The sequence below is a fragment of the Nematostella vectensis genome, chromosome 7 (genome assembly GCF_932526225.1).
Source record: "Nematostella vectensis chromosome 7, jaNemVect1.1, whole genome shotgun sequence".
Classification (NCBI taxonomy): Eukaryota; Metazoa; Cnidaria; class Anthozoa; order Actiniaria; family Edwardsiidae; genus Nematostella; species Nematostella vectensis.
The window spans coordinates 10955997-10980763 of record NC_064040.1 but is presented as its reverse complement, the minus strand read 5'-3'; the positions used below and the strand labels follow the sequence as shown (position 1 = coordinate 10980763).

Sequence of the window (24767 nt, the reverse complement as noted above, 5' to 3'; positions counted from 1 at the left end):
GTGTTCTGATATCTGTCGTTGTTTGAGATGGTCTATTGGGACCTGATCAGTAAAACTGGTTTGGCGAGTCACTATTAACACCATGCCGACAGAAGGAATTCAGGAAACCGTCCGTTACCTCTAATTCCTGTGTTGCGTTACTAATACTGCCATGCTGTCACGCAGGTTGAGTTATGTGCGAAGTCTCACGCACTCCAACGCCGTGACCGCTGTCTCCGTTAGTCGTACATCGGGGGATATCGCTACTGTCTCAAACGCAGGTGAGACCATGGTTTCTTGCTACAAGGGATCATTGTCTCTTTGTACGATAACGGATGGATTCTTGGTTTATGTTCTAGTTGAAGTCTACGATGGAGAGAGCGTCGGGGAGGAGGAAAGTGATCTCTATCTGTGGACAGTCAATGGCCGCCCGATAGCGCACAAAACCTGCGAGATAACAATCAACTGCCTCGACTTCTCAAGAGCGCCCGAAGGGCTGTCAGTCAACGTCATAGCAACGGGCCTTAGCAACGGCGCTATCAGGTCAGGGGCTAAGTTTAATATTTGATAGGTCTTTTGCAGCTAGTATGGTTGTACTGGAGAGCATGAATTTTAAAAGAAATTGGTTTGTAATATTTTCCTTTTAGAAAGAACTGTGTTAAATCTCCAGATTACTGCTATATATAGGTTAAGCGCCTTCACAATTTTGAAAACAAGTAGAGTAAAGATTTTTGTTTGCTCTCGAGTCGGGAAAGCAAACAAAAATCTCGGGAATCTAAAGGTCTGTTTATTTTTTTTAGTAAAAGAACAACCACATGACTATTTAGCTGCGAAAGGCCTATTTTAAACATACTGGCTCTATAGTGTGCCTTGGGAAATGGTCATTTCAAGGTATTGGTATTCCTGCTGTGTGCTCGGACAAAAAAGACTGGGCTATAGCGCCTGATTCACGTGTTAGCCTTTGATGGCCTCACACATGTTTCATATGTGAGGCCTTTTAGACCGCATATTTCTTTTTTATTGTTTGCATCGAATCAAAACGGTCTATTTGCAAAAAAATTCCAAACAACCACTCGCGATTATATTTGATTGAAAAACATCTTTTACTCTCTTGAATTAGCCGATGGAAATGATGCTTTTGTGACTCGTTTTTTTTTTTCAGGAACGTAAAATTGCGGCGTCTCTGGCCTTTAGATTCTATTCCCGTAATTTTTTTTTCTCACTGAGTTCCTGTTTTGTTTTTACAGACTTTGGAGTACTTGGGACTTGCAGCACATACGGGACATCGCACCGGAGCATCATCTTCACCCAATCACGGCGTGAGTATCTGTCACGTGTTTAAGTAAAGAAAAAAAAGAGTTCCGAATTCGTTTTGTCGGGATTCGACTGTTTTTATTAAAGAGTTATATATTTTTTCGGTACTGTTGTAAGTCGGTATCTTTATACTTTTTGTTAATTTTGGAATGTAGAAAATTAATAAAAAGTTGACCAGAAGGTTGTTTTTACAGAGTTGCCTTCTCCGAAGACAGTCAGCGGTTATTCGCACTAAACATGCACGCTAAGCTGATGGTGTGGCAGAGACGAGACAAGTCTTACCCCAAGCCCCCAACGGTCATCTCCTTCCCAGCATCCTACTGCGCGCCTAGAGCTCCAGCGCGTGATAATCGATCAAATACTGATAACTGATTAATTCTGTGCGATCACTTATCGATTAGCTAAATTGGTGACTCCCAGCTAACCGTAACATGGCATTTGCCGCTTGTTAATGGATAGATCATAATGTTCAGCAAGTGATACTTGCTGTAAAAAGTAGGGCTTTTTTTGAAATCTCACGTATTGCATACGCAAAAATTACATCGACTGTTATTCAGATTTAATTGTACTTAATATTTTCCAGTAATAATAGAAACTGTGACGAGATTATATTTTGTTAATAGAGTTTTGTTATTAAACTATTTTTGCTAATTAACATATGTAGATATTATCTTAAAAGACAATAACCGGTACTATGTAACGTGTTTATTGATGTAATTATTTTGTGACTGAAAATACTAGTGGTCGTTTTGCTACAAACTGTATTCCAAAGAAGAGAAATTGGTATATTTTCCTCTTTTCTTAGCAGGGAAAAGAATAATACACATGTACAATAAACATTATAATAATAGACTATGAAATAAAACAAATAATTTATTTATATGTGTACTCACACTCACTGTATAATATAAAAGTCTCTCCATCTCCAAGTGTGGAAAAGCATCCACTTTCACCGATTCTTCCATCGGTTTATTTGTGGAAGCTGTCAGGCGCGAATACAGGCGCATAAAATTCGTCCCCCAACCCCTCCCCTCCCTGAATAGGTTTTCGGATCGGCGGATCCGGCCTAAAATGACACATTCATTCCGGTTCAAAAGTAGCAAAAATAGAACGGAGATTGTCGGATTCTTAAAGCCGCATTGTCGGAGGTCCGACGAAAACCTCAACCGTTAAAAAAAAAAATAAAAAAATCTATTAGAATCCGAGATATTTAACAGGCCATCCGTCCTAAATTATCAATCACATCCTCAAAGAAACTTCCAATAGACACACTGCTTTCAATATTTTGAAATGTTATTCACGTTTTATCATCGGAGATTTTTACGTAATCGACCGGAAGTAAACTGGTGACAATGATAAACATATCGGATCACGGATCTATTTAAAATTTAACGTCGGATTTAGGATTAAGAGAAAAGGGGCTACACTACCTTCTTCCAACAGGGGGAGGGACATTCAGCCTCTGAGGGTATGTGGTCAACGTTATTCATATCAGCTGATCTTATTGATATTTTACGGTAATTTTACAGTAATTCACCCGCGCGATCTGTAGCATCGCCGAGATAGCATGGCGCCAAAATCGTGGGTTTGATGTTGAGAAAGAAAACATACACTCAAAACAATGTATTAATTCGATCTATTTTCAGGACTCAGTTATGAACAAGTTATCAAAGAGATTTTTAGGACGAATTATTGTACACGCCAAATATCACCCGAAAAAAAAAACTACAGATTTGGAAATTTTGCCTGAGTAATTGGGTGGCCTGTGGCCTGGTTACATGAAATCGTATGCAAATCAGCCTCGTGTTGTTTGTTTTTGTGAAAAATGATTAGAAGCGAGGATCAAAGACAGTCATCCGAAAATGGGACGCTAGATACGCAAAAAAGGTGAATCTGATTGTATGGATGGCTAAGTTGGCTCCCTACACCTCTTTGTGTTACTTTTACAATAGTTAAATACTGTAAACTCAAATGTAATTGCACAAAGCCGGTTGATGAGTCTTTTGAAGAGTTGACACCGCCCGTTTAGGTTTTTTTCATAGCATTTAGAGTACTATCGGATCATCGTTTAGTTGTTCTTATGACGATAACTGTTGGGTACCCAGTTATATTTCACAAGAAGTTTTTGTGGCATATTCCTCTCTGGTGCAGATGTCTGAAAATGCGGGATTCAACCGCCCCCCGTTAATTCCTTCTAGAGTAATATTTATTAATAATTATATGATTTAGAGGTCCTCGATCTATTTTATTTTTCGGAGACAGCTTTGTGAATTAGCTCTTTATAAGTGTAATTGGTTATTTGCAAATGTAGAGCACAGTGTTTCAGTGATATTATTAAGAAGTGCAAACACAAACAGGGTTTTGAAAAGGTTTATTGTCTGTGCGTTGTCTGCAAAGAATTGAATATGTTGCCAAGGCACATAAATGATTACTAATTCACTGCCTCGTACTCAGGCGCTTACAAGCATGACCGGACTAAGCGAGCAGGGGTGCTTGGGTAGAACGACACGTTGACCCTTCCCTTGGTCCTTTGAGCCAGCGTTAAACCTTCCCATGGCTCATTGCACTAACTAATATATTTTCCACTTGTTTTTTTTCTGACTTGAGACGCCTGGGTACGAGGCAGACTAATTCATATAATCCTTTATGGATGCTGTTTGTAATTCATTTATATATGATATACAATAGCACATATTTAATGTTCAGTGTTTATTCATTTCTTTTCTTATAGTTACATTTCCTATTGACTTTGGATAAGCATGGCTGACGGGCATGGGTCTAAGCGTGGAAATCATGGCGTCCATGGTCATGGTACACCTAGAAAGAAGACATCAAGGGAAAAGGCTACGGGCATATCCAAGTATTTAACTTTTTGGTAAAGATGGTTTGAAAATGCTGAGATATTGCATAAACACAGGGTTATGCACCTGTCACCCTCATCTCTCCCCTCCCACCTCGGGGATGGATCAATGTTAGATTTACACCCACACCACTGGGGCAAAACATGTTTGAAAATCGTCCACCCTATGGACGTGCATAGATTGTAGTCAGCGTTAAATGTGCACAGCTTAAGTGGAAGCAAGAGATCGCACAACTTGGCATGTTACATCCGATCATCTCCTCCATGCCATTAGACTGGCCAAAAGGGCACACAAATACATCTGCAAAAGCGAGTTCTATCCCCCACCTAATCCCCCACATGCAGAGGTGGGGGATCCATGGCAAGAAAATCCCCCATGTAGTTGGGACTAAAATCCCACCAATAAGCATAATTGCCCCACGTTTCCCCCACATATTCCTGAATCCTTGATCTCAATAAGGCCCAACAGAGCTATGATGATTCAGCATTCTTTGGGCAACCATACTTTTTGCTAGGTATTTTTGCTGAGACCCCGCAGAAATGCCTGATACACAGGCTAAACTCAGTATAAAGTTCAACTTTTTTCTTTCATTGCATGGATAAATATTACATATAATATATCTGGCAACATCTCACTAATTAAGCCGACGTTGGGGGTGTGGTGCCTACAGTAGGGGGTGTGGTGCCTACATTAGGAGGTGTGGTGCCTACATTAGGGGGGTGTGGTGCCTACATCAGGGGGTGTGGTGCCTACATTAGGGGGTGTGGTGCCTACATTAGGGGAATGTGGTGCCTACATTAGGGGGGTGTGGTGCCTACATTAGGGGGTGTGGTGCCTACATAAGGGGGTGTGGTGCCTACATTAGGGGGTGTGGTGCCTACATAAGGGGGTGTGGTGCCTACATTAGGGGGTGTGGTGCCTACATTAGGGGGGTGTGGTGCCTACATTAGGGGATGTGGTGCCTACATTAGGGGGTGTGGTGCCTACATAAGGGGGTGTGGTGCCTACATTAGGGGGTGTGGTTCCTACATTAGGGGGTGTGGTGCCTAAATAAGGGGGTGTGGTGCCTACATTAGGGTATGTGGTGCCTACATTAGGGGGTGTATTGCCTACATTAGGGGGTGTGGTGCCTACATTAGGGTATGTGGTGCCTACATTAGGGGGTGTGGTGCCTACATTAGGGGGTGTGGTGCCTACATTAGGGTATGTGGTGCCTACATTAGGGGGTGTGGTGCCTACATTAGGGGGTGTGGTGCCTACATTAGGGGGTGTGGTGCCTACATTATGGGGTGTGGTGCCTACATTAGGGTGTGTGGTGCCTAAATTAGGGGGTGTGGTGCCTACATTATGGGGTGTGGTGCCTACATTAGGGGGTGTGGTGCCTACATAAGGGGGTGTAGTGCCTACATTAGGGGGGTGTGGTGCCTACATTAGGGGGGTGTGGTGCCTACATTAGGGTATGTGGTGCCTACATTATGGGGTGTGGTGCCTACATTATGGGGTGTGGTGCCTACATTAGGGGGTGTGGTGCCTACATTAGGGGGTGTGGTGCCTACATTATGGGGTGTGGTGCCTACATTATGGGGTGTGGTGCCTACATTAGGGTGTGTGGAGCCTACATTAGGGGGTGTGGTGCCTACATTAGGGGGTGTGGTGCCTACATTAGGGGGTGTGGTGCCTACATAAGGGGGTGTGGTGCCTACATTAGGGGGTGTGGTTCCTACATCAGGGGGTGTGGTGCCTACATTAGGGGTTGTGGTGCCTATATTAGGGGTTGTGGTGCCTACATTAGGGGGTGTGGTGCCTACATAAGGGGGTGTGGTGCCTACATTAGGGGGGTGTGGTGCCTACATTAGGGGGTGTGGTGCCTACATTATGGGGTGTGGTGCCTACATTAGGGGGGTGTGGTGCCTACATTAGGGGTGTGTGGTGCCTACATTAGGGGGTGTGGTGCCTACATTATGGGGGTGTGGTGCCTACATTAGGGGGTGTGGTGCCTACATAAGGGGGTGTGGTGCCTACATTAGGGGGTGTGGTGCCTACATAAGGGGGTGTGGTGCCTACATTAGGGGGTGTGGTGCCTACATTAGGGGGGTGTGGTGCCTACATTAGGGGATGTGGTGCCTACATTAGGGGGTGTGGTGCCTACATAAGGGGGTGTGGTGCCTACATTAGGGGGTGTGGTTCCTACATTAGGGGGTGTGGTGCCTAAATAAGGGGGTGTGGTGCCTACATTAGGGTATGTGGTGCCTACATTAGGGGGTGTATTGCCTACATTAGGGGGTGTGGTGCCTACATTAGGGTATGTGGTGCCTACATTAGGGGGTGTGGTGCCTACATTAGGGGGTGTGGTGCCTACATTAGGGTATGTGGTGCCTACATTAGGGGGTGTGGTGCCTACATTAGGGGGTGTGGTGCCTACATTAGGGGGTGTGGTGCCTACATTATGGGGTGTGGTGCCTACATTAGGGTGTGTGGTGCCTAAATTAGGGGGTGTGGTGCCTACATTATGGGGTGTGGTGCCTACATTAGGGGGTGTGGTGCCTACATAAGGGGGTGTAGTGCCTACATTAGGGGGGTGTGGTGCCTACATTAGGGGGGTGTGGTGCCTACATTAGGGTATGTGGTGCCTACATTATGGGGTGTGGTGCCTACATTATGGGGTGTGGTGCCTACATTAGGGGGTGTGGTGCCTACATTAGGGGGTGTGGTGCCTACATTATGGGGTGTGGTGCCTACATTATGGGGTGTGGTGCCTACATTAGGGTGTGTGGAGCCTACATTAGGGGGTGTGGTGCCTACATTAGGGGGTGTGGTGCCTACATTAGGGGGTGTGGTGCCTACATAAGGGGGTGTGGTGCCTACATTAGGGGGTGTGGTTCCTACATCAGGGGGTGTGGTGCCTACATTAGGGGTTGTGGTGCCTATATTAGGGGTTGTGGTGCCTACATTAGGGGGTGTGGTGCCTACATAAGGGGGTGTGGTGCCTACATTAGGGGGGTGTGGTGCCTACATTAGGGGGTGTGGTGCCTACATTATGGGGTGTGGTGCCTACATTAGGGGGGTGTGGTGCCTACATTAGGGGTGTGTGGTGCCTACATTAGGGGGTGTGGTGCCTACATTATGGGGGTGTGGTGCCTACATTAGGGGGTGTGGTGCCTACATTAGGGGGTGTGGCACCTACATCAGGGGGTGTGGTGCGTACATTAGGGGGTGTGGTGCCTACATTAGGGGGTGTAGTGCCTACATTAGGGGGTGTGGTGCCTACATCAGGGGGTGTGGTGCCTACATCAGGGGGTGTGGTGCCTACATTAGGGGTTGTGGTGCCTACATTAGGGGGTGTGGTGCCTACATAAGGGGGTGTGGTGCCTACATTATGGGGGTGTGGTGCCTACATTAGGGGGTGTGGTGCCTACATTAGGGGGTGTGGCGCCTACATCAGGGGGTGTGGTGCGTACATTAGGGGGTGTGGTGCCTACATTAGGGGGTGTAGTGCCTACATTAGGGGGTGTGGTGCCTACATCAGGGGGTGTGGTGCCTACATCAGGGGGTGTGGTGCCTACATTAGGGGTTGTGGTGCCTACATTAGGGGGTGTGGTGCCTACATAAGGGGGTGTGGTGCCTACATTAGGGGGTGTGGTGCCTACATCAGGGGGTGTGGTGCCTACATTAGGGGGTGTGGTGCCTACATTAGGGGGTGTGGTGCCTATATTAGGGGGTGTGGTGCCTACATTAGGGGGGTGTGGTGCCTACATTAGGGTATGTGGTGCCTACATTATGGGGTGTGGTGCCTACATTAGGGGGGTGTGGTGCCTACATTAGGGGGTGTGGTGCCTACATTAGGGGGTGATTTTCACTAATATCGCCATTTCCTGAAGCTCATTAGCACATTCACACCATATACTCAGTAACGGGACTGAACAGGTATAAGTCCATAACCTCTTTAAGTGAGACAAGGCAGCATATAAAAAACATATGACCTGAGGTAAAAGTAATCTCACACACAGTCTGATGGGGTGTAGCTGTAATTTGAATAAGCACAGGAGTAAGCCAGGGGGGTGGTTTTCTTTCATTTGAGTAGGAATTCCAGTCAAATCGGGTGGTCGTCCTAGCTACAGGTCTGGTAATGCACTCTTTTAAGTATATTTTCACTAAATTGTAGGTGGCTGAACCCATTGTTGACAAGAGGGTTCAAGAAGTCATTGCAAGCAAGTGATTTGGATGAGCTTATTTCTCTTGATGAGCTTGGAATCGAGGAGAAAACCCATGAACTTCAAGTGTGAGTATGTTTACTTGTTTCAAGGCATTTTTGTCTTTGAATCATTCACGCGTTACATGCAGACAAGTAGCCGGCAGCCACTTGCAGTAAACTTTGTACGTCATACATGTTTAAATTGATTAATACCTCTTATTAGAATAAAGACGATTGATTGACTAGTTGCATGCCTAGAAGGGCCCAAGCTCACTGTTTTCTTTGAAAAGTGCCCCTTTTGATTGAAAAGCACAATGGTTTATTCCCTTTTTTTGTGCATTCCCTCATAAGACTTTTTAAATGACTTAGCCATTCAGGGGCAGATCCCTGAGTGAGATAAAAAGGGTGGGGGCAAAGCAAGGGCTTCATGAAAGGGGGCAGATTTAATTGTTCTTCGGTGGCTTCCCTGAAGTTGTGTGGATTTTCTATCATTTACCAAAGGCTTGTCGTTACTGGATTATTGATTGTTTCTAGTAATTGGAATAAAGAGGTTACCCAGCATAAAGACCAAGGCAGGGAACCATGGTTATTGAGGGCCATTGCTAGGACATATGGACTGAAGTATGGACTGCTGCTTTTACTAGCAGTCTTGGTGGTAAGCTTATCTCTCCAACAATAAATGGCCATTTGCAATAGTTTAACAAGATGTATACAAATTTTGTATGTAGCTTAACCTGCTGGCTATAAGCCTTTTGATGTCATTAGGTTTTTTATACCAAACAAATAATCATGAATTGAAATCTGTTGTAACCTGTCATTTGTTAGAAAACTGTAAAAGATTGATTGCTCTTAAAAATCACCAAAACTTTTGCTTTGTCCAATAAGTGAGGGTTGCACACCTACCAGCCCCTGACTCAGCTCCTCCATTCTTGCTCCCTATACAAATAATATGTTTGTGTACATATTAGGATTAGTGAGTTTGACTCACAAAAATAGAACAGACCGGTGTAATCATTATCTCAATTAATCGATATCTCAATTAATAATTTTCCTAGGATGGATTGGCCATTGCTCAACCTCTTTTCTTGAAGAAGCTGATCAAATTCTTCTCAGGCTACCAGATGACGGAGACGGAAGCATACTTATATGCCTTAGCTGTCAGTCTCTGCACCATAACATCTCTTTTTCTCAATACTCCCTACTATTACCTCCGTAAGATGACCGGTCTTAATGCCAAGGAGGGATGTATTACTCTTATTTACAGCAAGGTTGGTAATTATTGTAGTAGTATTATATTATTACTACTTTTTATTTTAGGCTTTTATTTTTTTGCGTGATATTCAATCCATGTTTTTATTTTCTCAGATTCTCAAGCTCAGCCCATCTTCCTTTTCAAAAATTCCAAACCTTAATATAGCAAATCTTGTTTCTTCAGATGTTGCTAAAGTAGATACGGTAAGTACATACATCCCTGAAGCTTACACCACCATCATTCCAAACTTGGGAAATATTCATACTTCACTTTTCTTGTTATTTTAGTTCAGACTACAATGAAATCATACAGAAATAATGTTTTGAGATTAGAGAAAAACTAACCTATAAGATATATTAGGTATTATATAACATAACATATAAGAATGGGTGCATCTGTGCTTTCACAACTCACCATGAAACTAGAAACCCCGACTCTGCCATACATGAATTCTAGCAAAGGGGTTCCATTCTCCTTCTTCTTGTCTGCAGGAAAAATGCAGTCTTGATGGAGAAATGCATAGCAAATTGCTGTGGCTAAATACATGAATCAGTCCTAATTGTGGTTATTGCAGTATTAAGAAAACAATGTCTGGACTTGGTGAAATAGCTGTTTGATTTCATCCTTGTCACTATCATCCTCATCAGCACCACCATCATCATCATAATCATCATCATCATCACCACCACCATGGCCACCAACACAACCACCACCACCATCATCATCATCACCATCATCATCATCACCACCACCACCACCATCATCATCATCATTATAATCATCGTCATCATCATCACCACCACCATCATCATCATCACCACCACCACCATCATCATCATCACCACCATCATCATCATCACCACCACCACCATCATCATCATCATTATAATCATCATCCTTTGGCCCCAGCCAAGATGGTCCACAAAATCTATCTCCACAACATTTCTTGTGAAGGTGATTTCCTGACCAGTGTACTAACGTGTTGTATGTTTACTGACAGGCATTCTTCTACCTTCACTACCTTATCCTCGGGCCGATTGAGGCCATTATTGTGACAGTGCTGCTGTGGCAAGAGATAGGTGTGTCCTGCCTGGCCGGGATGGGCCTTCTCTTTCTGCTGGTCCCTATGCAAATTGGAATGAGCAACTTTATCATGAACCTTAGGTATTATAACTAATTTACATAGCCATAGAAAAAATATTACAATAATTTTGTACTTAAATACACTATGCTATACTATACTATTGATAGCAACCTTCAAAGTTTACCATGGAAACCAGTAGAACAAGCTTGGGTAACCAAGAAATGTGTAAGGTTAACATGAGTTGAAAACCATGCAAAGGAAGAATGTTTCATTCAGCAAGCATTCCAATCATCTCCATAGTGTAATTACTTATCATGGGGTTATTTGCAGTTTGTAAAAGTGTTTAGAAGTTCATTCATATTCCTTGAATTGTCTGTGTAGGAACCAGGCGGCACAAGTTATGGACCAGCGTGTCAAGGTGATGAGGGAAATTATCTCAGGCATCCGCCCCATCAAGATGTACGCCCATGAACCATTCACTCGAGCTCTCATCAGCATGATAAGAAAGTATGTATATTTAACAGGATGTCAGGATTGCTGTTTATTTCAAATGAATGTGTATATTTGATTTATTAAGCAACGATATGCACTAGCATATGCATATTTTGCAGTAATAAACAGCAAAATTTTTACTATTCATTCAAGCGGCTTTAGATGTTCCCTGAGACAATATCTATTTTACCTCAGAGCTGAGATCGGCTGGCTTAAAAGGCTGTCCAAGGGCAAGTCACTCTTCACATCAATCTTCTACAGTAGCCCCGCCCTGATTAGCTTCCTGTCATTCATGACGTATGCTCTGACAGGTCACACGTTATATGCCAGCTCGGTGTTCACATGTGTATCTTTGTTCAACTCGGTGCGTAATGTAATGACCTTACTGTTCCCTGTCGCCATGTCATCGCTGAACGACCTGCGCGTGGCCCTAAGGAGAATCCAGGTGTGCGCTAACGTTTTCACACATCTAAAAAATACATCCATTTTAGAAAATAACAATTGTCAAAAGATACCATGTTTCTCGTCTCGAGTGGACGCCAAGTCCGCTCAATATATTGATCCTTAGACTTGTTCCAAGTCGACTTGAGGTATTGATAGATTGCTCCGATTGCGTCGACTTGATCCATTGGTAGGGCTGAAAAATGTCATGAGTGATCAGTTTATTTATACAACCACCTCGATCACCACGGGGCGGTTATTTTGATTTTATTCTTGCATAAGAACACTCGTGCAATTAGTCTTATAATAACGCCTGTCTTGTGATTTGCTTTCTTGCATATAGACTACTGTGCGTGCTGTAGGTATTGTTATCTGATTTATAAGTGTCTATTTTTCATAGGCTCTTCTGTTGCTTGAAGAGCTGTGTCCCAAGTGCCAGGGTCTGGAGCAATCCGATGAGCGACCTAAAGAAGAGGAGTGTAGCCTTGTAGCCAATGGCATATCAGCGTACTGGAGCAAGGTAACGTGCTCTATCTTCTACTTGGTCAGCCATGTTATGTTATACTGTATACTGTATTCTGTATAATGTTATAACTATATTTTCTCTCACAATTTTGTATAGTTTCTCAAATTACTATTTATTCTTATCATACAGGATCTTCCAAAACCTACCATAGACAACCTCTCGTTCGCTGTATCTCAGGTGAGGTTAGGGATTACTTATAGAATGCGTGACTCTAACATTTGCGTGAATTTTCGAAGTAACCCGATCAGGGAATAACCATTGCTTTATGACATTGTTCTTTTTTAGGGTCGTATGCTTGCTGTCATTGGTGAAATTGGATCGGGCAAGGTAAATGCTAAGATTAAATTTTCCCGCCTCATTTATTTTCGCAATTTTGGCGCGAAAATATTGACATTTAAAGTTACTAAGATAAACCTTTCCTAAAAATTAGAAATCGGCTGAAGTGGTAGCTCTCTTTAAAGATGGAGATCGTACTGATTGCAACAACTATCGCCCAGTCTCTGTGTTACCTACTGTCAGCAATATTCTTGAACGTGCCGTGCACTCCCAGTTGTACACTTATTTAGCTGAGAATTAATTACTCTTCTTGAGACAGTTTGGCTTCCAGTGCTCTGATACAGTTTACAGATGACCTCTTACGTACAATGGATAATGGGAAGGTGACTGGTGTGATTTACTTGGATTTTAAGAAGGCCCTTGACACGGTCAACCATGCCATATTGTGTCAAAAGCTCAAATGGTTAGGAGTTAATTCCAGTAGCTTGCAGTGGTTTCGTCTTACTTGTGCCATCGTACTCAGCGAACTGTCATTGGGGATTGTCAGTCAGACCTTCGGAAAGTAACGGCTGGGGTCCCACAGGGCAGTGTGTTAGGGCCACTGCTATTTCTTGCTTATATTAATGACTTGCCTCTCTGTTTGAAGCATACACAAGCATCTCTATTAGCAGACGATACAGCAATTTATTGTGAAGCTTCATCTCCTGCAGATCTTCAGGATAAGCTAAATAGTGATCGTAACCATCTCACGCCCTGGCTTGATGCTAACAGACTTACTCTTATTATCAAGAAATCAAAATTCATTATTGTTGGAGGATCACAGGCTAAACTCATTTTAACCATCAATGGAAGTGGCCTTGGGAGGGAGACTTGCTACAAATATTTGGGAATAGTGATTAATGAATCGCTTAACTGGAGCGACCACATAGATTATCTTCACCAGAAAATGGCTAAGAGACTTGGGATGCTCAAACGCATAAAACACCTGCTACCTCTCTTTTCTAGAAGACTTGTTGTGAACAGTTTGATGCTTCCCCGTTTCGATTGTGGGGATATAGTCTGGGGTGACAGGAATAACATCACCCAGATGAACTCTCTCCAATTAATACATAATAAGATCGCAAAGACTGTCCTCCACTAACCAAATTCTGAATCAAGATCTAAAGCTTTTAGGTTTTTCTTAAGTGGAACACATTAGTAGATAGGAGGAAATTCCATCGTTCTTGCTTTGCATATCAAGCTATAAATAATTTAATAGATTTTCACCTGGATAAGATTAAAGAAAAGGACACCCACAGTTTTGATACTAGATGTAGAGATCAAATTAGATTGCCAAAAAACAGAACTTCCTGGGGACAACAAACATCCCAGTACCTTTTCATAAGAGAATGGAACAGTTTGCCTTCCGCAATCAAAGATGCAGATATTTATTTAGGTTTTAAGAGAAAGTATCATAAGCTTATTTTTTAATTCTTTTAGTTCCATTATTATTTATTTTACTTGATGTATGCTACTTATGTATAATTTAATTTTAGTTTTTTTTATCTTTCTGTATTATATATAATATATCTGAGGGCCCTTATGAAAATCACCACATTGGTGATAAGGCTCCCTCATGAAACATATTTTAAATTAAGATTAATTGAATTAAGCTTTTGTATCCCCAGACCTCTCTCCTTCAAGCAATCTTGGGTGAACTGCCTCTAAGCCAAGGCACCCTGAAGATCAAGGGTAAGCTAGCGTACACCTCGCAAACGCCGTGGGTTTTTAACAGCAGCGTACGGAACAACATCATCTTTGATAACGAGTTTGATGAGCAACGCTACAATGATGTCGTACACGCATGCGCACTAGACAAGGTAAGGCTCCCACATGGCTGCAGCAATTTCAACTCGTTTGTTGTTGTGCGTCAAATTATGCCATAGATCGTAGTGTAAACTACGGCGTGGCCAAAATTTAGAGATGTTGTATTGTAATGGTTGGGATAATTTGATGACTTTGCTGCTGGAATTACATTTAATCATTTACTCTTAATTAAGTGAATAGTGGCGAAAAGTTGAGGGGATTATCCATCACTATTTATCAACCTGAAGAGAATAATTGTTTTGGAAAATTATTTACGAGGACTAGACTAGACAAAAGCTAAGTAAGCGGGATTTAAAGTTGTTTTTATTTTACACTTCCACGTGGCGTACCGAGAAATCTAAATCACAATAATCAAGTAGTTGTGGCGAGACAGACAGAAACTTGCATCTGTCTCGCTAATGTCACGCACGAGTTTAAAGGTCATGTTACACGCGGCAATTTTTCCTGTAACTTGCACAGCAATGATGAAGAATAAAACATTTTGCAGGTTGCAGACGGATGACACATACTCACAATTTTTATGCATCTTGCAATGCGCCCGCATTTCAAATATAATTAAAAAATATTTTGATGGTTTCGCTTATCCACCCATTACCCATGTTTCAGGAATTGATACTGTCTATTATCCCAAGATAGCGAACCAATGTGATTTTTGTACTGTATTCATTCATCAGGATATCAGCATGTTCTATGATGGCGACAAAACATTAGTTGGTGAGCGCGGTGTGTCCCTAAGTGGGGGCCAGCGTGCAAGGATTTCCCTGGCGAGGTTTGTACGACAACAATAAACAGATTAACACGGAACGGAACAGATTAACACCAAGCGAAGCGCCGCTTGAGCGGATCCCTATACCTAAGAAAAAGTGGTATACAAGAAAAATATAGTAGCAAATATTGCTAACCCATCGACTCGATTTTTCGAGTGAAATTTCGAGTAAACGAAATTACTTTTGGAATAATTGAACGAAAATAAGCTTTGGTATGGAGCTCCGCTTTTAGCCAGTACCTAAATATAAGAACTTAGTTTGTACAGCAATGAAAGACTTTATAGAAACTTTTATGATTTATACAACACTAAACGACTTTATAGAAATTTAAATGATCTGCACAAACATGGATTAATGAACTGATCTTCTGGTTTGAAGATCACCTAGGGGCGATACCAATTAAAAAAGGGTACTGGACTATTATTTGTTGGAGTATTTAATTTCTTACTGACCAATTAATCAGTCTGACAGTTATTTATATAGACTTGAATTTTGAAATTTAAAAGCTGAAGTCTCAATTTCGGAATAAGCGCCCTGCTTCGAATAAGCGCCGCGTCCCCCCCCCCCCCCTTGGCGACCCACAAAATTAAAAATAAGCTCCTAGGGTGCCAAAACAAGTATTTACGATATATTTCTTAATTTCACAGAGCCCTGTATTCTGATGCGGATATCTACCTACTTGATGACCCTCTCAGTGCTGTCGACATACACATTGGAATGCATCTTTACAAAAAGTAAGTCTAGATTTTCCTTGTTGATCTGCATACGTGCAGGGGAGGGGACTTAAAGCCGCATTGTCGCCAGTTTACTTCCGGAGGTCCGACGGAAACCTCAACCGTTAAAAGACAAAGAATCTATTAGAATCCGAGATATTTAACAGGCCATGCGCTCTAAATTATCAATAACATCCTCGAAAAAACTTCCAATAGACACACTGCTTTAACTATTTTGAAATATTTTTCGCGTTTTCTGTTAAAAATCATCGGATAATGTTACGTAATCGACCGGGAGTAAACTGGTGACAAGGCGGCTTTAAATAGTGTTAATAGCTCAAAAGTTTGCGTGTGGCGGTGTCATCTTGGTTATGTTCAGGGTATAAAATTGTGTAAATACCAGTATAAGTTAGGGTCCTTTGTAGTCAAGTCATTTATTTCTTCTTACTTATTTATGCCCATCTGCTTCTTCTTACTTACTTATGCCCATCGCCCCATGCGGAGCATAGGCCATCGATTAGCTTTCTCCAGCACACACGGTTCTGAGCGTTCTTTTCTCCACCCAATTCCATCCCTGCTCCTTTATTTATCCCTCTAGATCTCTCCTACAGCTTTTACTGGGCTTCTTCGTTTCCTTTTCCCTTGGGGGTTCCAGGAAAGAGCTTGCCGTGTGATGATGTTCATTGGTTTTCTCAGAGTATGATCAATCCATCCATATTTCCTTCTTCTTATCTGCTTCGCTATTGTTGTTTTTCCAGCCCTTTCCCACAGTTCCACATTAGATACCTTGTCCTTCCAGCATATGCCAAAGATTCGTCTGAGACAGCTATTAAGAACCCTCTGGACTCTGCTCTGTATTTCCTTTGTTGTTCCTCAGGTTTCTGACCCATACAGCAGAACACTCTTCACATTAGATCTAAACATGCAAATTTTGGTTTTCTCTGAAAGTTCTCTAGATGCCTTTCCAATTCTCTGTACCTCCCAAGGTGTTTACTACACTCCCGAGATATGTGAACTCCGTAACTCTCCTCCAGACTCTGTAAATCTTCAGACCACTTTTTGCAGATTCCTCTGCTAGCCTTGTTGTCTTTTGTTGCATCTGCCTGTGATTGTGTGAGAGCAGAGCAAGATCATCCGCATAGTCAAGGTCATCTAGTTGTTCCCATAGAGTCCACTGTATTCCGTTTTTGCCTGCTTTAGTCACAGATCTCATAATCCAGTCAATTGCCAGCAGAAATAGGAAGGGTAATAGTAAACTCCCTTGTCGCACCCCAGCTCACTTCGAATGGTTCTGAGAGCTCTCATGGGCTACGCGACAGGTAAGCCCTTCATAGCTGCACTTGGTAACAAGGGGTAACAAGCTTTTCTGGAATACCATAAGCGGTGTTTCCTGGTCCAAACTATAAAACACCTTCTCATAGTCCACTAAGTTGACATAAAGGGACGAATTCAAGAGACTGTTCGATGATAACTCGTAAGATGCAAATCTGATCTATGCACGAGCGGTCTTCTTTAAAGCCTGTCTGTTGGTCAACTGCTGTCTTCATCCTCGTCAGAAGTATTCTATTTAACACCTTACCCGGAACAGTAGTATAGTATGCTACAATAGTAGCATTATCCCTCTGTTGTTGTTGCATTCCCCAAGATCTCCTTATTTTGGAACTTTGACAATAATCCCTCCTCGCCAATCTGCAGGGATGCTCTCTTCTTCCCGTATTCTAGCAAAAAAACCTATGTAGGAACTCTACTGAGGTTGACAGGTCTGCCTTCATCGCCTCTGCAGGGACGCTATCGGGTCCTGCTGCCATTTCGTTTTTCAGGGTAAATCTCGGATTTACTTGTTTTTGGCATTTCAAGTGCAGGGTGTTGTCTGATGGTGGAATATCTAGTAAAAGCTCCGACTTCGACGAAGGGCTAACGCTCGAAACGTCAGCGCAACTACTCTGTTTCACAGAGGCGTTAAACATACCTTTTCAACCTTGGGTTGATTTATATCTTGTCTACACCACGCCTACGCAGACCATCTAGTTTTTCTACAGCTTGACTGTAGTCTTTCTAGTTATATAATCAGGTCGATTAAGTTGCCTCCAAAGTGCTCCGCCCAGCGCTTAAGTTGTTCCTCAGCGTTTGATAACGGTTTTCCATTTCTTTCCTTCACAGGTTTCTGCACACGTGATTGTTGAGCTGCTAGTCTCCTGGCTTGTATACTTGTATAGATCTTTCATGTTTCTTTTCTCTGCCTCCTTTGCGAAATTGTCAACTTGGACCCTCTTATCTTTTCCATATTCTTCTTGGGCTGTAGCCTTCAAAGCTCTTGTTCGGCTGTTGTTTAAGTCAGCTTTTACCTTCAAGTCATTAAATGATGCGAGCCTGGAACCAATTCGCACGCTCATTAATAACAATAGAATGTGAGATATGCGCGCATCTGAAATATTTTCACCATACTAATAGTCTGTGATTTGCTCTTGTTTTAGTTGCATCATGGGGTATCTGTCACGCAAAGCACGCATTCTCGTCACGCATCAGTTCCGCTATGTCAAAGAAGCTGACCATATCATTGCAATGTCAGAGGTGCGTCAGATTATATATACCTATACTGTATGGAAATATTTTTCACTGTTCCATATTGCGTGACATGTTGCGTTATAATGTCACGATGTTGTTTTATGATGTGACGAGTCTTGTTTTGTATTGCATGACATGCTATGTTGCGAGTGGACAAACCTTGTTATGTATTACGTGACGTGACATGTGGCTAGCTTTGTTTTACGTGACATGTTTAGTATCGCGTCAGATGGCTTGTGACTAGACTTCATTCGAATTGCATGACATGTTGTGCGTTGCTTGTTTCTTATTCGTATTTTATGGTGTAATGAGGCTTGCCACATATTTCGTGACATGTGTTACTTGATACTTATTGCGTGACATGTCATGTTTCAATGTAAGGAAACTTCTTTCAAACCGCGTGACACGTTGTGCTACTTGTTATGCGTTGCGTGACATGGCGTGTTACAATGTAAGGAAACTTCTTTCGAATTGCGTGACACGTTGTGTTATAATGTAATGAGCCATGTTACGTATTGTAAGATATAAAACGTAACAAGGATTATCCCATATTGCGTGACATGGGTTACGATGTAACAAGGCTTTGCGTGACGTACCGTGAACGTTTACATACTTAAAGCCGCATTGTCACCAGTTTACTTCCGGTCGATTACCTAACAATATCCGATGATTTTTAACGGGAAACGCGAAAAATATTTCAAAATATTGAAAGCAGTGTGTCTATTGGAAGTTTCTTTAAGGATGTGATTGATAATTTAGAGCGGATGGCCTGTTAAATATCTCGGATTCTAATAGATTCTTTTGTCTTTTAACGGTTGAGGTTTCCGTCGGACCTCCGGAAGTAAACTGGTGACAATGCGGCTTTAATATCACTTAGGGTGAATGTGTATCCCGTGGCACCTTCGACCAAGTCCGTCTGGCTGGCATTGACCTAGTCGCCATATGCCCACACACGACAGTTGAGGAGGAGGAAGAGATGAGGGATATCCAGGCATCTGCTGCGCATTCGCTTCACCACGAGAACCTCTCTGTTCTAAATAGGCGCAAGCGAGCCGACAGTCTAGCCAGTAGTGTGTCAGCGGCCTTGTCTCAAGGCGGGAAAGTGTTTCCTAATATGGAAATGACGCACCTGCTTACTGGGACTATTGAGGATACGGAAGGTGATGTGGTTGCGCCTCAAGTGGAAATTTATGTAAGAATTTATGATCAAGTGGCCCAGTACGAAACGTTCATGTTAGAACACATGTTCAATTTATATGATCAAGTCATTACTTAACGTTTATGTTAGAACACATGATCAAGTCAGTACTGAACGTTTGTGTTAGAACACATGATCAAGTCAGTACTGAACGTTTATGTTAGAACACATGATCAAGTCAGTACTGAACGTTTGTGTTAGAACACATGATCAAGTCAGTACTGAACGTTTGTGTTAGAACACATGATCAAGTTAGTACTGAACGTCCATGTTAGAATACATGATCAAGTCAGTATTGAACGTTTATGTTAGAACACATGATCAAGTCAGTACTGAACGTTTATGTTAGAACACATGATCAAGTCAGTACTGAACGTCTATGTTAGAACACATGATCAAGTCAGTATTGAACGTTTATGTTAGAACACATGATCAAGTCAGTACTGAACGTTTGTGTTAGAACACATGATCAAGGCAGTATTGAACGTTTATGTTAGAATACATGAGCCACTATTACTCCCGTCTTCAAAATTTTGTAAACATCCGTAGACGATTTCAGTCAGCTAAATCGCCTCCTGGCTTCTATCATTCAAACTTCTTGAAGTGTTTTCATTGGCCAACACTGAATTGGTTTCCAATCCCACCACCTCTCCGCAAGGCACTGACACAAACACCAAATTTTCAAACAAATTCGGTTTGTTTAAATGACGGAATCCTTAAGCGATTTAGTAGTAACAAATTATTTACCAGAGTTAGAAGAATATTGAAGCAGTTAAAGATGAAAGAACAGCACATGGTCTTGCTCATAAGATTATTTATAAAAAAAAATATTCAAGTCAACACACGATCAAGGTTTTGTAATAATGTATGTTCATACCTGCAGTTGCCAAAGTTAAACTAGTGCTTTACAGGTGCCTATGATCTGCTAGTACGGTAGTTTTTTTTTAGAACACATGATCAAATCAGACCATGACCGTGTTTACTATGACATAACGAAACCTCTGGTATCATGGTTTACACAGGAGGACAATGGACTGCCGGGGGAGACTAAGCACGAGGGTGCTGTCGCCATAGCAACTTACATACAGTATTTCAAGTCCCTCCACAGCATACCCGCGTCGTTGTTTGTGCTTTTGCTCTTTGTGATAGCTCAGGTAAGAACAGTAATATGCCTTGCGCTAGATAGATGGGTGTGATAGCTCAACGCAACAGATCTCGCTTTTCAAGCATGAGTACCTTGGCTTAAACCCGGGTCAGGTCAATTAGAGATCATATTTGGTAGATAAAACCCGGCTTTTTTTCATTAGGGTCGATGTACCCCTTGTAGCTTAAAAGATAACGTTAGATAACAGCCTGTCTCTCAATCCTTGTATACCAACCTGTAGTCGTGGAACGTCAAAAACACACCAAAGAAAGAGGAGGCCATCTGCAATGTCTATACCGCATGACCAAGGGGAACTCACACGTCTGTCATTCTTTCTAACTGCGTGGCAGCACACTGCGCCTTATATGGCATGTTAGACCTAGACTCAGGCAATCTCAGCGACTGCTTGCAGTCTGAGTAAGACCTATATAATTGCAATTTCAGAGCATTTCAGCCCTAGCTGTAATTCTCGGTCATCTTTCCTTTTCTTGCAATATCCAAATAGCCTGTCATCTGTCTTGCTATCCTTCTGTCCCTCTGTCTCCCATTTGTCCGTCCATTTCTATCCGTCTGTCTATTTTCTATATACCTGTCCGTCTTCCGTCCATCTTCTATTTGTCCGTCCATCTTTATCACGTTTCTAGACCTGTCGCCACCACCTAGACATTAGCGCAAGCTAGAATAGGTTAATTTTTTTTAAGTATTTAAGTTAAGTTTTCATGTGCTACAGACGCTGTCTATGCTGTGTGACTGGTGGTTATCATACTGGTAAGTGGTTTTTACTATGACATTCTAGACATGAGCTATTTTTCTTTGAAAAGGGATATGCTTCTTTACTGTCGAATCCGTTGTATCGCGACGCCGCATTTTCAAAACATCGATTTGTTTTTGTCTTTTGGGATTTTCTGTTCCGCCAGTCAAATTATTCTAAACCAATCAGATCCTTTTCATCTCTCGCCTAGTGCAGTTGCCTGGCTTTCTGTCGCAACACTGTCTGGTTTTCGTCCAGAGGATATCCAGGGAAGTGCACAAACCGAGACTGTTGGCTTAAAATGGTTTTACTGACCGAACGGAAAACCAAAATAAATCGTGTTTTGAAAACGCTGGTCGCGATACAACGGATTCGGCAGTAATGATATTGGGGGATACTTTTGGGATAGACACAGCCAAAATTATTATGGTCCCGACATTGACGGACATCGTTGTAAAAGACAATACTTTAAAGCGCCTCGAAAATGCCTTAGACTCAGGGGCACAACCACGCTTTCCCGAAACGGAGAGGGGGGGGACCAATATTACCGATGAGATACCGATACCAAGATTTTCAAGATTTCCCATACATTTCAGGTAGACAGAGCAAAAAAATGGCAAGTTTTCCCAAAATAAGGTCTGGTTAACTTCGGTAAGCCTGATTTCTGGCATAGACGTGTTCCTTATGTTACGTAAACCAACATACCAAAAAGTTTTTTTTTCTAATAGATTCGTCTTCGAGGTATGAGGCTTGTCAGAGGAACTCCTTGTATGCGGAATCTTGAGCTTATATATTGAGAATTGAAAAATGTCATGTCATTTTTTTGCTCTGTCTTTCAGGTGAGGTTTCCGTACGAAAAGGGGTTCCCCTCTTGTGGATCCGCCACTGTCTTAAATTCGCCTCTTTAACACACACAAAAAGGCCCGTTAACGCCTAGAGAGTCTATTGAAGCGTCTAAAAAAATCTTTGGAAACGCCTAAGAAAATCTGTGTAAATACCTAAAAAATCTTTGGAAACGCCTAAAAAATATGTGGAAACGCCTAAAAATCTATGGAAACGCACAATAAACGCCAAAAATCTGCGGAAACGCATTTCTCCACAGGACCGACCTTGATCAAGACAGTGTAAAAAAAGCCAAGCCAATACCTGATAGAGACACCATGATTGGCGTGTATGCGGGCCTGACATTCGGTCTATTCTTTCTGACCCTCGTGCGTTCAACGGTGTTCTACGAGCTGTGCCTTGTAGCATCCAGAAATCTGCACAGCAAGATGTTCGACGCCATGATGAGGGCACCCGTCTGCTTCTTTGACATGAATTCTATTGGTGAGAGACCCTTTGACATGAATTCTATTGGTGAGAGACCCTTTGACATGGATTCTATTGGTGAGAGACCCTTTGATATGAATTCTATTGGTGAGAGACACTTTAACATGAATTCTATTGGTGAGAGACCCTTTGACATGAATTCTATTGGGGAGAGACTGACAGGAATTCTATTGGTGAGAGACCCTTTGACATGAATTCTATTGGTGAGAGACCCTTTGACATGAATTCTATTGGTGAGAGACCCTTTGACATGAATTCTATTGGTGAGAGACTGACATGAATTCTATTGGTGAGAGACCCTTTGACATGAATTCTATTGGTGAGAGACTGACATGAATTCTATTGGTGAGAGACTGACATGAATTCTATTGGTGAGAGACCCTTTGACATGAATTCTATTGGTGAGAGACTGACATGAATTCTATTGGTAAGAGACTCTTTGACATGAATTCTATTGGGGAGAGACTGACATGAATTCTATTGATGAGAGACTGACATGAATTCTATTGGTGAGAGACTGACATGAATTCTATTGGTGAGAGACCCTTTGACATGAATTCTATTGGTGAGAAACCCTTTGACATGAATTCTATTGGTGAGAGACTGACATGAATTCTATTGGTGAGAAACCCTTTGACATGAATTCTATTGGTGAGAGAACCTTTGACATGAATTCTATTGGTGAGAGACTGACATGAATTCTATTGGTGAGAGACCCGTTGACATGAATTCTATTGGTGAGAGACTGACATGAATTCTATTGGTGAGAGATCCTTTGACATGAATTCTATTGGTGAGAGACTGACATGAATTCTATTGGTGAGAGACCCTTTGACATAAATTCTATTGGTGAGAGACCCTTTGACATGAATTCTATTGGTGAGAAACCCTTTGACATGAATTCTATTGGTGAGAGACCCTTTGTCATGAATTCTATTGGTGAGACAAACCCTTTGACATGAATTCTATTGGTGGGAGAACCTTTGACATGATTTCTATTGGTGAGAGACCCTTTGACATGAATTCTATTGGTGAGAGACTGACAGGAATTCTATTGGTGAGAGACCCTTTGACATCAGAATTCTATTGGTGAGAGACCCTTTGACATGAATTCTATTGGTGAGAAACCCTTTGACATGAATTCTATTGGTGAGAGACCCTTTAACATGAATTCTATTGGTGAGAAACCCTTTGACATGAATTCTATTGGTGAGAGAACCTTTGACATGAATTCTATTGGTGAGAGACTGATATAAATTCTATTGGTGAGAGACTGACATGAAATCTGTTGGTAAGAGACCCTTTGACATGAATTCTATTTGTGAGAGACCCTTTGACATGAAATCTATTGGTGAGAGACTGACATAAATTCTATTGGTGAGAGACACTTTGACATGAATTCTATTGGTGAGAAACCCTTTGACATGAATTCTATTTGTGAGAGACCCTTTAACATGAATTCTATTGGTGAGAAACCCTTTGACATGAATTCTATTGGTGGGAGAACCTTTGACATGAATTCTATTGGTGAGAGACTGATATAAATTCTATTGGTGAGAGACTGACATGAAATCTATTGGTGAGAGACCCTTTGACATGAATTCTATTGGTGAGAAACCCTTTGACATGAATTCTATTGGTGAGAGAACCTTTGACATGAATTCTATTGGTGAGAGACTGATATAAATTCTATTGGTGAGAGACTGACATGAAATCTATTGGTAAGAGACCCTTTGACATGAATTCTATTTGTGAGAGACCCTTTGACATGAAATCTATTGGTGAGAGACTGACATGAATTCTATTGGTGAGAGACCCTTTGACATGAATTCTATTGGTGAGAGACCCTTTGACATGAATTATATTGGTGAGAAACCCTTTGACATGAATTCTATTGGTGAGAGACCCTTTGACATGAATTCTATTGGTGAGAAACCCTTTGACATGAATTCTATTCGTTAGAGAACCTTTGACATGAATTCTATTGGTGAGAGACTGACATGAATTCTATTGGTGA

At 42.0% G+C, this 24767-nt stretch overlaps 2 protein-coding genes across 4 annotated transcripts in view; both read left to right on the top strand.

The window, feature by feature from the left end:
- The window catches only part of LOC5518881 (lysosomal-trafficking regulator), a 53373-nt gene extending 51200 nt beyond the window's left edge, over positions 1-2173 (top strand). For both annotated transcript variants that reach the window (XM_048730078.1, XM_048730079.1), the window contains 4 exons: positions 166-260; positions 339-522; positions 1227-1298; positions 1488-2173. In XM_048730078.1, the coding sequence (XP_048586035.1) occupies positions 166-260; positions 339-522; positions 1227-1298; positions 1488-1665 (529 nt within the window). In that variant the 3' untranslated portion in view covers positions 1666-2173. The remainder of the gene's footprint in view (positions 1-165; positions 261-338; positions 523-1226; positions 1299-1487) is intronic.
- Positions 2174-3024: 851 nt separating this feature from the next.
- Positions 3025-24767, top strand: part of LOC5518871 (ATP-binding cassette sub-family C member 4) — a 36514-nt gene continuing 14771 nt past the window's right edge. The window contains exons 1-20 of one of the 2 annotated variants that reach the window (XM_048730375.1): positions 3025-3180; positions 4025-4168; positions 8317-8433; positions 8881-9001; positions 9402-9614; positions 9712-9801; positions 10599-10762; positions 11064-11189; positions 11370-11538; positions 12016-12135; positions 12271-12318; positions 12427-12468; positions 14085-14276; positions 14958-15052; positions 15698-15784; positions 18238-18334; positions 19206-19520; positions 20549-20680; positions 21401-21438; positions 22524-22747. In XM_048730375.1, the coding sequence (XP_048586332.1) occupies positions 4053-4168; positions 8317-8433; positions 8881-9001; positions 9402-9614; positions 9712-9801; positions 10599-10762; positions 11064-11189; positions 11370-11538; positions 12016-12135; positions 12271-12318; positions 12427-12468; positions 14085-14276; positions 14958-15052; positions 15698-15784; positions 18238-18334; positions 19206-19520; positions 20549-20680; positions 21401-21438; positions 22524-22747 (2506 nt within the window). In that variant the 5' untranslated portion in view covers positions 3025-3180; positions 4025-4052. Of the gene's footprint in view, positions 3181-4024; positions 4169-8316; positions 8434-8880; positions 9002-9401; positions 9615-9711; positions 9802-10598; positions 10763-11063; positions 11190-11369; positions 11620-12015; positions 12136-12270; positions 12319-12426; positions 12469-14084; positions 14277-14957; positions 15053-15697; positions 15785-18237; positions 18335-19205; positions 19521-20548; positions 20681-21400; positions 21439-22523; positions 22748-24767 lie in introns of both variants that reach the window. The other variant, XM_048730374.1, reaches the window with a different exon arrangement.